Source organism: Sphaeramia orbicularis, chromosome 16, assembly GCF_902148855.1.
Source record: "Sphaeramia orbicularis chromosome 16, fSphaOr1.1, whole genome shotgun sequence".
Lineage (NCBI taxonomy): Eukaryota > Metazoa > Chordata > Actinopteri > Kurtiformes > Apogonidae > Sphaeramia > Sphaeramia orbicularis.
In genome coordinates, this window is record NC_043972.1 from 40,833,574 (window position 1) to 40,849,282 (window position 15,709).

Here is a 15,709-nt window from a genome sequence, read left to right on the forward strand (position 1 = left end):
AAATGTAGTTTAAAGAGCATTAAATATAATATTTTTCTTTGTCATTAACTATGCAACCTTTTACTTTCTCACTTTGCTGGCAGTTCTACAGATAGAACTGAACACTTATTTTACTACCTCTGCCAAGGAGGTTATGTTTTTGCCAGGGTTTGTTTGTTTGTTTGTTTGTCTGTTTGTTTGTCTGTCCGTTAGTGTGCAACATAACTCAAAAAGTTATGGACAGATTTGGATGAAATTTTCAGGGTTTGTTGGAAATGGGATAAGGAAGAAATGATTAAATTTTGGTGGTGATCGGGGGTGGGGGGGCCCACGGGGGGGCCCACTGATCAGCCTTGGCGGAGGTTTGCGCTCTCCGAGTGCTTCTAGTTATTAATGTGCAAGAAAGTACCAGTTTTCAAACAGAGAATGGTACATTATTATTATTATTATTATTATTATTATTCAGTCAATCAATTTATTACAAATTATTACATAGTTAAAATCGACAATTCATTTACAAGATACATTTTGGACACCCCAGAAGCAGTCCTCAGCTTATAAATGGGGGCCCTTTGACATGTGATAGAAGACACAATTTACATTAGAATCTTTAATAAATTAAGATGTTCTAAATAACTACAACATATTTTAAAATATTACTTATCTATCTAGCGATGTTTCATTTCCTTCTCCTGATTCCTGTTGTAGTCAGCATATTCCAATATTTTCAGACTAAATTTTATTATTCTTATTATTATTATAAGCTCTGCATGGGGGTTTGTAAATCCATTCAGACTGTATTTCTTTCTTTCTTTCTTTCTTTTTTTTTTTTTTTTTTTAGATAATTTTCATAATGGTTCACTTTTCACTTCCCCTCAGTTTTTTGCAGATATGTGTTTCATTTCCTTTTCAGATAATTCTCAGATATTACTGGAACTTGACTGATGAGTGGATAATTATACCATAATTATACCAGATCATTTTACAAATCACACATTTTCAGGTCACACAACAGAAAAAACCTTCATGTTATCAAAAATGATTAGCTTATTTCACTGACTATCCGACATAATACTGATAAATATAATCATTATATAATACAATATATAATAATGTAGCAGCAGAACCGATTTACTGTTATTTTAATGAAATAAACTCCATTTTACCTTCGTTCATTTGCCTAATCGATGCTCTCTGCTATCGTTAGCTTAGCCTAGATGGGATCATTTCCACCCGCTATTGGCTACTTTAGCCTAGCTAAAATGGCGGACCTCTGACAGGGGTCGCGTTTGGTAACTTGACACATTTTCATCACTTTGAAGCAGTTTATTCACTCTATTGTAGTCTTTATCTGTCAGTCATGATCACACACATGGCTTTGCGAACCGTTCTTAAATCTTCCGCAGGCGTTTTGCGGGAAAGCGGGGCTGTTTGCGCCGCTCTGTCAGCGCAGTCCCGGACATGCAGCTCGGCTTTAATGTCAGGACTGAAAGTCAAGTCAAATGGTAAGTGTGGATGTCAAGAAAAAGCATGAATGCTAACATTGTTAACGTAAACAACCACATTAATAACGCATTTCTCTGTGCTTGTTGCGTATACTTTCCATCACTACCCGGCTAATTAGCAACAGCATGTAGCATCGTTGGTAAGTTAGCTAACGTCAACAGAACAGCAGTGGGCACTGTTGACTGAAAACTGCAGCAGAGGAAACAAACAGCAAGTTTACACTGATGTCTGTGGTTATTATGCTGTTTGCACTTTAATGTCATTCTGCACCTTCTCATTCTGAATATTACTGCTTGGTTTTCACCAGCTGGTTTTATTTTGGTTATTATCCAGGTCCTTCACACTGATCTTTTTTTATACTTTTAATTTATTATGTATAGTGTATAGCAGGGGTGTCAAACTCATTTTAGTTCAGGGGCCACATTAAGCCAAATTTGATATGAAGTGGGCCGGACCAATATAGTAATAACATAATAATATATAAATAATGTCAACTCCAAACTATGTTTTAGAGCGAAAAAAGTAAAATTCTGAAAATTATAATTATAAAAATGTTTACATCTATCAACTATCCTTTAAAATAATGTGAATATCATGAACAAACTGAAATTTCTTAAGAAAACTAAGTGCAATTTTGACAATATTATGCCTTAGTTTATTATTTACACATGTAAATTACAGCTTACAGACCACAGTGGATCAACAAATACACAAAACATTTGATAACAGGCAGAGTATTGGAAAACTTGCACTTCAGACATTTCAAAATGTTCATATTTGTTCAGGTTATTCGCGTTTTTGTGAAATGATAGTTTGCTTTAGTGTAAATACAGTAAAATGACATGAAAATTTTTACATTTACTAAAGAGAAAAATTTGGAGTTGTGAGTATTTATAGGTTATTCTGATAGGCTTTTCTGGATCTGACCCACTTGAGATTAAATTGGGAACCTGAACTAAAATGATTAATATCGTTAGTGTAATTTTTGCATTTCACAAATTCAGGCCGGATTTGGCCCCTGGGCCGCATGTTTGACACCTGTGGTGTATTGTGTTTGCTCTTGTGTTCCATTGTTTACTCTTGTTTGCTCTTGTATATTTGTTATTGTGTGTCATGCTGCAGCTATCTATCTATCTATCTATCTATCTATCTATCTATCTATCTATCTATCTATCTATCTATCTATCTATCTATTCGGGCAGATTTGTCGGTGGTAGAAATATTGTGCCAAAATTAATTTAAGTAAACTTAGCCATTCAACTACTTTTACAAGCTCTACAATAGGTGAAATTCTGACTGCTAATTCATACCAGTTGTAGGGTTTAGAAGAGGTCATTTGAGTCCAAATGCCACTTAGATTCTGTCAAAGCAACAGGAAGAAGCTGAATTCCTTGTTCATAAAATCTGCGTGTCACAAGTTAAACCATAAAAATAAAAGTGAATTATGTAATGTATAAACATGAATAAAACACCACTAATGTGTCAGTGTGTCAAAGTGCTGAGACAGCCACACATAGACCATAACCAGAAGGGTTATAAAAGACGTGACAGTTTATATTACTATGTTTCTTTACCCAATGTGGCCTTCTCCGTGCTTTAAATAACGTCAAAGTCGTTTCCTGTGAAATGTAAACATGTGATTTTAGTCTCCAGCATCTCCTTACTCTGCCTGATATTGCTTTATATATATCATATCATGAGTGTCTACAGGAACTTTGCTCTCATTTCCCTTTCACACATGGTAAAAATGTTTTCTCACTGTTGGGTGCTGGTGTTGTTTACTTACAGCAGGCATTAACAGCTTCGCCTTGACAAAAAAGTGGCTCCTTTTGCAGACAACTTCTGTCAGCACATATTACAGATGGACAGAACTCTAAAGTCTCAAGTCATTAAAGAAAGGCTCTTACAAGCAGTTACTCAGAGGCTTTTTTCTTGATTTTCATAATCCTTTCACCCTCAAAGTCTGAAATAAATGCTGACAACCTAAATATACCCGATATACTGATCTAATATGTAGAAGAACTGTTGAACCACTGATCCTATTAATTCATGTAAATGACTCGAGCGAAATGCTGTTTCTCAGCTTTTCAGCAGCATCAGATGTGTCTTTTTTTTTGGACATTCAAAGGCTCCGTAGTGAACATCATCTTCAACTTTGATATTATTAGTTGATAGTTACTCACCAGTAAAATCCATGTAGTTTGACAAATGACAGTGGTTGTAGACACTTATTTTCACATTTCATTAGTGATATTATTTTGCTGAAAAAGTAATTTTTGCTTCAGTTTTCTCAGTTATAATGTAACCTTTGAATTTATGATCTGCTATGAACATCTCCTACATAATCAGTAAATTAGATATGAGAAAATAGCTGATATTCAGTGAAAAATGCCAAATTCAGAGGATAATATTATAATAACTATTGATACATTACTTGACATGAGGTGAAAATGTCTAGTTCTATGTCTAAAAGGGTTTTAACAGACATGTAGCACCTCGGTGATCTAATCAGTTGCAGAAACATGCTCCACTGAGTATGCCACACATCTCCACTGATGCTCTGTATTTTAGAGGAAATTAGCTCATTTCATACTTGGTGATATTGAAAACCACAGCCTTATCACTGTGAAATATGTGATATTTGCTTAGTTGCGTTTTATCAGGGGTGTAGGACAGATTTGTGATACAGATAGTATCGCTTCTGTGCTCTTTAGTCATGAAGCATAATCTGTTATCAGTTACACCATCATTGTTTAAGATTCTTCTCACAGAAGAGGAAATCTTCTAATAGAAGGGCATCTCATTCTCAGAGGTTGCGGTACAGCAAAGTGAAGCATGATATCTTCTTCTTCTTCTTAAAGGGATAGTCCCTTTAAACCAGGCGTCTGCAACCCATGGCTGCTGGGCCAAATGTGGCTCCTTAGCCTCTCTCTATGGCTCCCCTTGTTAAAAAACATAAGGAGCATTTGGAAATGAACTGAATGAACCATTACTTTTTAACATTGTTATAGGCCTAAATGAATTCTAACATTGTTCATCTGCAAAAATGTGCAGGCTATACACACAATAAAATCATTTTTTGACAGCATATTATATTATACTACATTATTTTCTAGCCAAATTTAATACAAGATATTCAGTTTGCATTTGTTAGTAGTTTGGCTGTTTAAAAGTCAGCCCTTATACATGAAAGATGAGCTTTATATCTATTACACAATCCAATTTTGTTTGGAAATAGTGTAAATCATTAGAAAAGTGTACAAATCTTGAATGTTTTCTTTAATGTAGTTGTATAATTTTATAAATGCATCAAACATTACATTATTGTAGTGGAAATACTAAGTTAAATAGTTAAATGACAAACTAATCACAAGTAGGCTACAGAAGAACAGCCCATTCATGGTAAAATGTAGATGTGTTTAAATATATTTTTTATGTCTCCGGTCACCTTTTTTCTTCTTTTTTGAGTCAAAAATGGCTCTTTTGATTGTAAAGCTTGCAGATCCCTGCTTTAAACAGATGTAGTTTTACAACCATGGTCTCTGCTATAAGTAAATCCCAAGTCTGAGTTGTCAGTAATCATCAACATGTTATTTGATGTCAGTTCATTTCACTGCCTTTGTTGGCTTAGACTGAGAAATTAAAAAAAAACAACAAACAAACGCAACAGTACAGTTTTAGGGGAGGAATTGATTACACAATATTATCATTACTATGGGAATATGATTGGAACACTTGTCTCTGACTATTCTGATCCTGGAAATGGGCTTTTGTTTCATTATTTATAGCAACCCTTCAAGTATTAGCTTAGTAACTATCTCATATCCTGCTATAGATCAAATCCAGATAATGATACATCACACGCTAAAGCATGTTTCCTGTAAAGTCACTAATAAACAGTTGATATAAGATGAACAGAGGAAAAAGCCTCTTTCTTTTCCAATTCAACTGTACTGTATACTAAAATGTTTTCTTTTTCTATTCAGAATTTTCAATCTTGTAACACAATACAGTGCCTGAACCAAAAAAAAAAAAAGTGTCCACCTGAATTTAACTCAGCAAGTAAGTTGGTCCTTAGTCCTTCTGTTGAATAATTTCTGTAGTGATTAATAAGCTTCAGCTGCAACAGATTCTTTAGTCCTAAGAACTAAGAGTAGGTTTTAATTTCTGAAACAGCCATCAGTTTGATCAAAAGCTTAAAGATAGGACTGTGTTTCAATGGAAACAGGTCATGTGACCCTGTTCCAGAGTGATAAGTTTTTTGCTTTGTATTTGTTTTGCATCTTGTGACATATTATTTACTTATTTTGGTCTGGTATCATAATAGTTTTGCATCATTTCGTCAGGTATATATTTACTTATATTTTGTTTGTTTTGTGCTTCCTATTTAGTTTTGCCCTTGGTTTTGTATTCATTTTGTATTATCTTTGGATGTATTTTGTTTGGTTTGTCTGACTTTATACAGTATGACTTTATAGCTAGTTGTGTATAGCTAACCATTAAGGCTATGATTATTTAGAAGGGGGCCAGACGTAGAAGATTTTCTTCATCCTGCTCCTTTTTGAGCATGGGTGTGTAAATGTTTGTTCACCTGATGATTATTGAACGTCTGCTGATGAAATGCACAACCATGAATGAAATAAATGAAATGAATGAATGGTCTATCAAGGTGAGAAGAAAGGAGGATGAAACGATTACTCCTCAAAAATGACAGAAAAGAAATGTTGCGACGCACGGCAAATGTGTTTCATGATCAAAGCTATAGATAATCTGATTAAGTATTGGAGTGTGGGATTGTTTTTGGCTGGGCTGTGTATAACATATGAATGTGTAAAATGGAAACATAAAACACTTTTCTAATATTGTTTGAACAACATAGATGTTGCTGGAAAAGGGAATGTGATCAGAACCCAATCCCTGCACCATTTGAAGGTTTACGTTGTTGTTTTTTGTTTTGTTTTGTTTTTTTCCAAAGGAGCAGTGCATATTAATAAACACAATATGTGCCACAATGCAAGATTATAGTCGAGGCCAATTTCAATCTTTAGTCCCCACATAAAACAACATAGTTCACATAAAACAGTACAGTACGTCCATGCAACAGAAGTAGCCTTGCTTTTATGTCGCTGCCCTGTGGTTTATTTCAGCTGAAGTCTGATTCTGATTAGATTTACCCTGTTTTTGTCTCAGTCACTCTCCTCCATGTTCGTTTGACTTGTTTTCATGCATGTACCCTTCCTGCATCTACGTTTGCAGATGCTAAACGTCGTCTCAAATGACAAACAATAGGCTAGTACAATAAAGAGTGTGATTTACAGCATAATGAAATAAACAATAATAACTAAGAAACTTTGCATCCTTAAATAATTTTGTAATTTTGACATGCCAATACTCATTTCTCATTTTTAGGTCCCCTTCACAGTTTTTTCAGCTTGTTTTTGTCATATTTACTTTTTGTCACCCTTCTATATTTATATTTTTCTCTGTCAGTTGCAGGAAGCTTTGCTCTTCAATCTCCAGTGAGACATTATGCCCGGGCTGCAAAGAGAGGGACACCTGGTATGTTTTCAAGTTGCATTATGATTTAAAATCCCATTTTCACATTAGATAATATGTAAACGGTCAGCCATTTTGCTTCTCATAGGTCCTCAGAGTCAGCTCAGTGATCTGCCTTCAACGATGCTGAAGATGGATTATGCAGCTGTGCCCTTCGCTCAAACGTATGCACACATACTAGATAAACTACAGCTTACATGGAATGAGTTACAGTAAAGTCCATGTTGAAGATTAATTATAAATCTGTTTACATCTTTTTTTTAATTTTTGTATGTGTTAGATTGATCAGGGTTGAAGACTTGAATTTCAGTGTTGTGTTTTCAAGGTCTGAAAAGTGCATGAAAATGTTTGCAATTCTAACTCTGTGATTTATTTATTTATTTATTTTTTCACAGTAACTCTGCCAGATTAGATGTCAAGCCAAAGCTACTTACAGAGAGGTTTTGAAAAATAAAACTTTATGTCAAAAAAGAAAAAAATTAGCGGATCCATGTAAATTTTTATCTTAATCTTTGGCTCGGTGCCAGTGTGCCCAAAGAACACCAAGTGCCTTCCCTTTTTTTGGATAAAACCTTGTGTTCTCTTTTGTTATTATAAAGCAGAATTTTAGATGTTTATAGCATAATACATTGTACATCACTGTGATAAAAAGTAGGGGAAAAAAATTATCCTGGGTATCTGTATTCCTGTAGATATGTATTTTACCCCAGCGATAAGGTATTGCACTGGACAAATTAGAAAATGAGCCTTAAAAGTGCTTGGAAAGTGCTTGAATTTGATCTTCAAAAAAATGTACAAACCCTGATTGATCTTTTTTTTATTTTATTTTATTTAACCTTTATTTAACCAGGGAAAAAAAACCCTTGAGATTAAAAGTTTCTTTTTCAAGAGTGTCCTGGCCAAGACAGCAGCAGAAGTTACACAAAATAGAAATCACAGGCATACAGCCACACTAAAAACATCTATGAAACACAATAAAAGTTAGTTATAAAACCATACATAAAACACTAAACTAAGAACTTGCATATAAAACATCATCAGTAATTTAAAAGATACAACAATGTTCTTTAAACGCATCTCAGCAGAATCTGATTCAATCAGTCAGAAAACATCTACATCCACATTTATCCTTTTCCCATTCATTTAGAATGACTTTGAATGCAGTTACAGACCAGTTCCTTCAGTTTAATCTCCTTCTGTAAGTTGTTCCAGACAGTGTGAGCAGAACATTTAAAAACTTTCTTTCCCAGTTAAGTTCTGACTTTTGGAACTCGTAGCGATAACAGCTCCTGGGACCAGAGACTGTAATTATTTAAGTCATTCCAACAGATGTAGACGCGTAAACATGATGGAAGGAGACGTAAAATACATTTATAGATAAAAGAGAAAAGATCTTACAGTATGTTCTTCTAACACTAGTGTGTTCTGTACTCTGTTGATAGGACTGATGACATTGTGAAAAGACTTCTGTCACTGGAGTTAGCAAGTCATGTAAGTGTTCATAACTTTTGTTTTTAATCACTTTCTTGTCCTTCAGTAAGTTCAGTGCCTTTTACTAATTTCATCATTGTCAGATCCTTTAATCCACTTTGTGCTTGTCCTCAGAGTGAAAAGCTCCAGCTGAAAAAGGAACAGCTGATTGCAAAAGTCCAGAGGGATGAAAATGACCGAAGCTCAGAGGAAGTGAGAGGTCAGCTACTGCCTTTCTGTAGTATTACTATTTTACAGTAGTGAAAGTACCCTTTGCACTTTTGACACTTTCAATATACGTTTCATAACACATAAAGAGTCAACATTATGTGATGTATTCATCTGAATCACTTGAAGATACAGAGTTTTAACGGTTTTAATGTAGTTTTACAATAATTTCATAAGTGTGGAGGGTGGATTAGATTAGATTTGATTCGAGTACATTACATTACATTAGATTGAACTTTATTGATCCTTTAGGCAGAGCCCTCAGGAAATTGAGGTTCCAAAAGCAGCACAACACCAAATATACACACAAGAAATACCACAAGAAAAAAGCAAAACAATAACTATAAAAAAAAGAAAGTGGTGAAATTTTGTATATTTTTTTTAATTTAACCTTTATTTAACCAGGTAAGTTAGTTGAGAACTGATTCTGATTTACAATAACGACCTGATCAAGAGGCAGAAGCACATTGTAACTGCACACTGGAAACTGCTAGCAGAAACAACTGGCAAAGTAATAATACTAAGTAGCTTATTATATTATAATATTATGGTATGCATAATGTATATATGTAGTTTAATAGTCACAGAATAAAAGTACTAGTAGAAACAAGTGACAAAGTAATATGTGTGTGTGTGTGTATGTATGTATCTATCTATCTAGATAGATAGATATTAATAATCACAGAATAAAAGTTATAATAAAGTGATAACAGCAACAGTCATAATCATATACAAGTAATATACATATGGAGGTAATAATGATGGTAATAATAATAAGCAGTGGTGAAAGAACTAAATTACCAACAGCAAGAAAACAAACATTGCACATTAGAATAAACCATAAACAACATTGCACCTCAGAATTGCACAGTCCCTCTGAGTAGAGACAGAGCACATGTCCAATGCACTGTCTCCTCCTCAGTTCTACTTGTGTGAGCATTTACTAAGTAAAAGATATAACCAAACTGTGTGAAAATGAATTGTTTCCTTTTATGATCTTCCCCCTCAGTGGCTATCTTAACAGCAAGGATCCGAAACTATCAGGAACATCTGCAAAAACATCGCAAGGTTAGTAAAACCACACATGCACACAGTCCTGTTATTATTCATACTCTCTCCACTCACTTCCTGTTGCATTTAATTCTCTATATTACTGTGGATATGTTACATGACATAGCATGATAGAGCAGTCATCTTACACCTTTTAGGTCTTTCATGTATGAAATGACGTTTCCTCTGTGCCTTCCTCTGGTTTGAGGTATGTTTGTGTGCAACAGGATATCCTGTGTACACCCCCTCTTTGAAAAGAACATGCGTAGTTCGGTCATGGTTGGAAATTTCCATGTATTATATTATGACATACATGTGCTTTGAAAATGACAGGTAAAGAACTAAGTCTGTGATATAGGACATAAAAAAAAAAAAACGTCAGAAATTTGTCTGACAGGCAAAATAAATATATGTCATAGTCACTATAATCAGTGTCCCAGTTTATGTGTCATGGCTGAAAACCTTATGCTGTCATGTGTTCTCTAAATCTAGGACAAAGCTAATAAGAGGCGGATGCTCATGGCCATTGACAAAAGGAAAAAGATGTTGAAACACCTTCGGCTGGTTCGCTACGATTCCTTTGAAAGGGTGTGTGAGCAGCTGGGCATCACCTATACCTTCCCTCCTGCGTACTACAGAAGGGCCACTCGGCGCTGGCTGGCCAAGAAGGCCTTCTGTTTGAAGGTAAAAACAAATGACAACAGAGGATTTAATATGATTTACAGCAGGGGTGTCAAACATGCAGGGTGTTGGCCAAAACCGGCCCACCAAAGGTTCTGATCCGGCCCAAAGGATGCATTTAAAAATGACACTGAAGATATTAACAGTCAGAGGTGTCGAACTTGTTTTAGTCCAGGTTCCACATAGAGACCAATATGATCTCATGTAAAATAATAACCTATAAATAATGGCAACTACAAATTTTCTTCTTTGGCTCAATGATTTGTTTGTTTTTTTACACTTTTTATTTGTAAACATTTTAGTTTTACAAAACAAGAACATAAAAGTGAGGTCTAGGAATGGCAATTATAACATAAAACATGCATACCAGAACCCTATGAAGAGAGTTACAACATGCTTTGAAGTTGCCGCTCTGGTGATCACATGGTTCATGTAAGCCTGAATTGTTCCAAATGAACTGAGCGCTCCCATGTTATTCAATTGGACAAACAGCAGTGAGCATGGTAAATCTGAAAATAAACCACACACAATTGTTGTGTCACTACTGTATGTACTGTTGTGTGCGTTATACTTTTGAGTATTGGGGTTGACCACTGAAAGGACTGCATTTATTACTTTGAAAACTTACATCCTGGGGGGAAAAGTTTGTGGTAGCTTGGATGAGCTACTTACGTGAGAGGTGCTAACTTTAAAAGTTCATACATTCTGTAATTGTACTGTACCCATAAGGAGATGGACAATTTACCATGTTTAAGTTTTACTATTATAGGACTGAGGTCCAAGCAGAAAACAGTGGTTAGCTGTGAACACTGTGTGTCTGCCAAGCTCTGCTCTGATAACACACACAAAATGACATTAACCAGCGGATAGCATAGCGGCTAACTTAGCATGTTAGCGTTAGCACGGACGCTAAACTCATCAAAAACTCAACATTAGCAAACTCAACAGAATCCTTATAGGATGAGTCGGATCTGACAAATGCCAATTTACGGAAGTTTTGCGTCCTTTAACTCATGAATAATAACTTTAATGAACTTTTATTGGCAGAACTCAGCTCTACAGTAACTCTCCTCCAAATTAGCACATTACTTTAGCTGACAAACTTAACCAAACACCACCAGGATCAGCAAAACAACTCAAATAAAACCTGCTGATAACAACATTTGTACTAACATTACCTTATCTTAACAACTCCATAATTTGTGGTTATAGTGGTTAAATATCAACAGCTGGACAAGTCAAGCTAGCTAACTATAGGGCTACAGCTGAAAATCCAACATAACAGTTGTTTAAGATATACATTTATGCAAACACTAACACATACCAAAGAAAACAGAATTGACAACATAAATGTCCGCTAATACAGGAAATACACTCGATAATTTGAAAGATGACAATATCTTCTTAACTTAGCGCTGGAACTGCTAGATCAGCTGCAATAGACAGGAATGTGTTCTGATGGCCTTACACTCACTGTTGGAACTGTCAGCTCCTCCAAAACTCGGAAATAGGTCCATATTTTGCCATTTTTTACAGCGGGAGTCTATGGAAGTGCTGCTACTCTGATATATATCAAAGACTCTGATGCATACGACATCAGCCGTTTTTAATTGGTACTGTCACTGTTTGTAAAGTCTGTCCATTTTCTCCAGCGCCTTTTTCCCAGCGCAGGGTGAAAGTCATGTGTTCCATCAGTCTGTTTTCTACGATAGAAATAAAAAGGCCCATTGCGGGTGGCTCCTTCTGTAGCCAACATTTGGTTTTGGATTTTCTAGCTGATTCCAACAGAATCTTTAGGACCTAAACATCGTCTGAATCCAGTTCGTCTGAGAAGAAACCAAGATATAATACTGTAAAGGAGCAACTGATGTTAGCGCCCAGTGTTTTTGATATTACTTTGGTTACCTCCAGCCAGAAGGGCTGAATGAGTGGGCACAACCTAAAAATGTGCCCATGATCTGCTGTAGCCTCCCCACACTCTCTCCAGCACTGTGCAGAAACGGCTCTGAATTTTGCCTTTTGTTTAGGCGGGAAAAAAAAGTGAATAAGGCTTTTCTAACCAAAGTCACGCCTTGTGTTGGAGTTTGTAGGTTAAAATATACTTTCCATGCTTTTGTCCACATGTCCTCTGTGATTACAATGTTCATTTCTCTTTCCCATTTTTGTTTTATGTAAGTTGTTGAGTCCATCTTGAGTGTGGTCGCGCTGTGATAGTTTACTTATAAGCACTTAAGCATTAATGAAAATGTTGATACGTGCTGAATGTTCTTTGATGTTTTTACACTATTCTCTTGCCTATATAATCACAAAACTGTAGATATCTAAAAAAAAAAAACAAAAAAAAAAAAAACCTTGTCTCTCAAGATCGTACTTGATACATAAGGTTTTTTTGGCTTAATGTGAAAAAAAAACCATTACATTATGAAAATATTTACATTTACAAACTATCCATTAACCATAAAATGTGAACAACCTGAAATGTCTAAAGAAAATTATGTGCAATTTTAACAATATTCTGCCTGTTACTAAATGTTTGTGTAACATTGTGTGTAATGCACAAGTATAAATGATAAGTTAAGGCATAATATTGTTGAATGAGCTTGTTTGTCTTATGAAATTTCAGTTTTTTCAGGCTATTTACTTGTTGTTTTTTTTTTTGTTAAAGGGTAGTTTGTAAATGTAAATATTTTCAGAATTTAATGGGTTTTTTTTTATAAGTTGTCATTATTTATAGGTTATTATGCTATTATTTTACTGGTCCGGCCCACTTCAGATCATATTGGGCTGAATGTGGAGGAAGAAAATGAGTTTGACATCCCTGATTTACAGTTTTATGTTTGTCAGTAAGTGTTGTAGGTCAATCATCAACACCTACTTAATATAAAATCCATTCAGACACTTTCATAATCAGTCACATTTGCCTGTTGTGTAATGTCACGTATGTCGTCTCTGGCCCTTACGACACTTGGTGATGTCTGTCTCTTCACAGGTCTTTAAAGAAGTGCAGAAACAGAAAGCAGAGCAGAGGAGGCTGAGGAAAGGCCAGGCAACAAACACTCAGACCCAATAAAAGACAACATACAATAAATTATAGCAGTTTTTTTTTGTTTTGTTATTGTACAGAACAGCTTTGTTTTTACATTCTACACTGTTGTACTGTGATGTGTGGAAAAAATTGCTCCTTTGTTTTACTGTCATTAAACCGCTTTGCTTTATGCAGAGAATGTGTGATGAATGAAATAAATCATTACAGGAAGTGATTTTTGAAGTGTCTGGAAATGTATATAAACTGAAATATATGACTAAATACAGACTTGATTTAAAGTTTATCAGCTGTTAAATGATGTCAGTATTGGTTTACAATTGAAATATTTGCATCCAAAGATAAATATTTATTATGAGTGTACTGATGTTACTGCTGCTGGATGTTTCACCACTATTCTGAGAAAGATTAGGTGCTAAAAGAAAAGTCAGAAGCTGCAGTTTGAACTCCTCTGACCACATCTGCTCTGACAGTAGCGTGAGAATTGGTGTTTTTTCCATTAGCTGTAATATCTGCGGTTTTATCAGTCATTAAAAAACAATCTGATATTTCTACCACAAGTGGTTGCACAACTAGGATTATTGAGCAATGGAGATCAACAACAACAACAAAAAATACAATTAGTGACAGTACTTCATCTCAATGTTAGCACACCAGCCGACAGACCGTGAGCTATTGTGAAGGCGCTGTGTCCGTCTTCGTCATTGTTTCCGTTAGCAGTTTCTTCAAACATCACTGACCACAGTACTGGTTGGATTAATTTCAAATTCATATGAAGTGTCCTTGAATTTTTTTGAAATATTGAAAATTTGCCTTTACTTATAACGGTCCATATTTTACAGAAGAGGATTAGGGCCATTGGAAAAAAAAAAAGTTCAATATTTTTTGTTTTTGTTTTATTGTTCTGAAGAAAAAAAAAAAAAGTGAGAACACTGAGAAAAAAGTCAGAATTCTGACTTTTTTCTCAGTGTAATAATTAGAAAAAATATTTAATGTTTTTGTTTTTTTCCCAGTGGCCCTATTCTTCTTTCATAATATTTTAACTGCTTATAACATGTAAATGGTTACAAATATCAATATAGTTATACTGAGCACTGATAGGAAATCATATATGGACTTTCATTTGGGTCCTTGACATTTGACCTCAAGTGACCTCGAAGGGTCAAACTCAATGTCACCAATGTTTAAATTTCTACTATCTTCTCCGAAACTACTGGTCAGATACATTTCAATTTTTTTTCTGTAGCTTCCTTAGAAAGATGTCTACAAACTGTATTCACAGTTTTCAGATATTTTGTTTGATTTTTGCATTTATGAATTTTTAAATATTAAAAATTGGCTTTTACTTATAATGGGCCAAATTTTGATGGCTTATAACATGGAAATGGATAGAGATATTAATATATTTACTATTAATCACTGATAGGAAGTCCAATATGGACTTTCATTTAATAAGTTGAGTTCTTCTCCAGTGGAAGTACCCCCCACTTATATTAGGAAATTGATCTCCTGCATCAAGACCACAGGACTCTAAGAGAGGCAGAACCTGACAACCTCACACATTCAACTTGTTACTGGTTCTTGATGGGGCATGCCAGTGCCATACAGGGCCATTGGTTCTATTTTTTGATGTTTTGTAGCTATAATGCATCCAGTTGTAACCCCAGAAGTGTGTGCAGTTTCATGCCTGCACATACATGTGTTACCTACGGTCACGGAAATTATTATTAGACCACCCTTGTTTTCTTCAATTTCTTGTTCATTTTAATGGCTGGTACAACTAAAGGTACATTTGTTTGGACAAATGTACTGATAACAGCCAAAATAGCTCATAATTGTTTAATTTCAGAGCTGATATCTAGTCATTTTCCATGTTTTCTTGATAATAACCAAAATCACTTAAGTTCTTATTCAGTTGCTATGGCATTGTACTGCCAAAAACAGTGCTTTTAGGCATTCCATGTTTTCTTTTCTGTCTGTTTTAGTCACATGATACACACAGGAGTTAGTATTTGATTGCATAACCATTGTTTCTGATGACTTTTGATGGTCTAATAATTTTTCCGGAACTGTATAGGTCTTATTTATTCATGCCCTGCTTTTTGTAAACTGCAGTGGTTACAGCATATGCACGCTGAATAAAACCTCAAGCCATGTGACAAAAAGGATGAGATGCTTTTGTGGGTGTTGTTTCAG

General features: G+C 35.0%; 1 protein-coding gene across 1 annotated transcript; it reads left to right on the forward strand.

Annotated features, from left to right (window-relative positions):
* Window positions 1-1,223: 1,223 nt before the first annotated feature.
* mrps15 (mitochondrial ribosomal protein S15) lies at window positions 1,224-13,730 on the forward strand. The gene is made up of 8 exons (XM_030159267.1): window positions 1,224-1,484; window positions 6,976-7,044; window positions 7,130-7,205; window positions 8,484-8,532; window positions 8,647-8,731; window positions 9,749-9,807; window positions 10,282-10,473; window positions 13,460-13,730. The coding sequence occupies exons 1-8, from the start codon at window positions 1,340-1,342 to the stop codon at window positions 13,538-13,540; spliced, it is 756 nt and encodes a 251-aa protein (XP_030015127.1). The 5' UTR covers window positions 1,224-1,339; the 3' UTR covers window positions 13,541-13,730.
* Window positions 13,731-15,709: the final 1,979 nt, after the last annotated feature.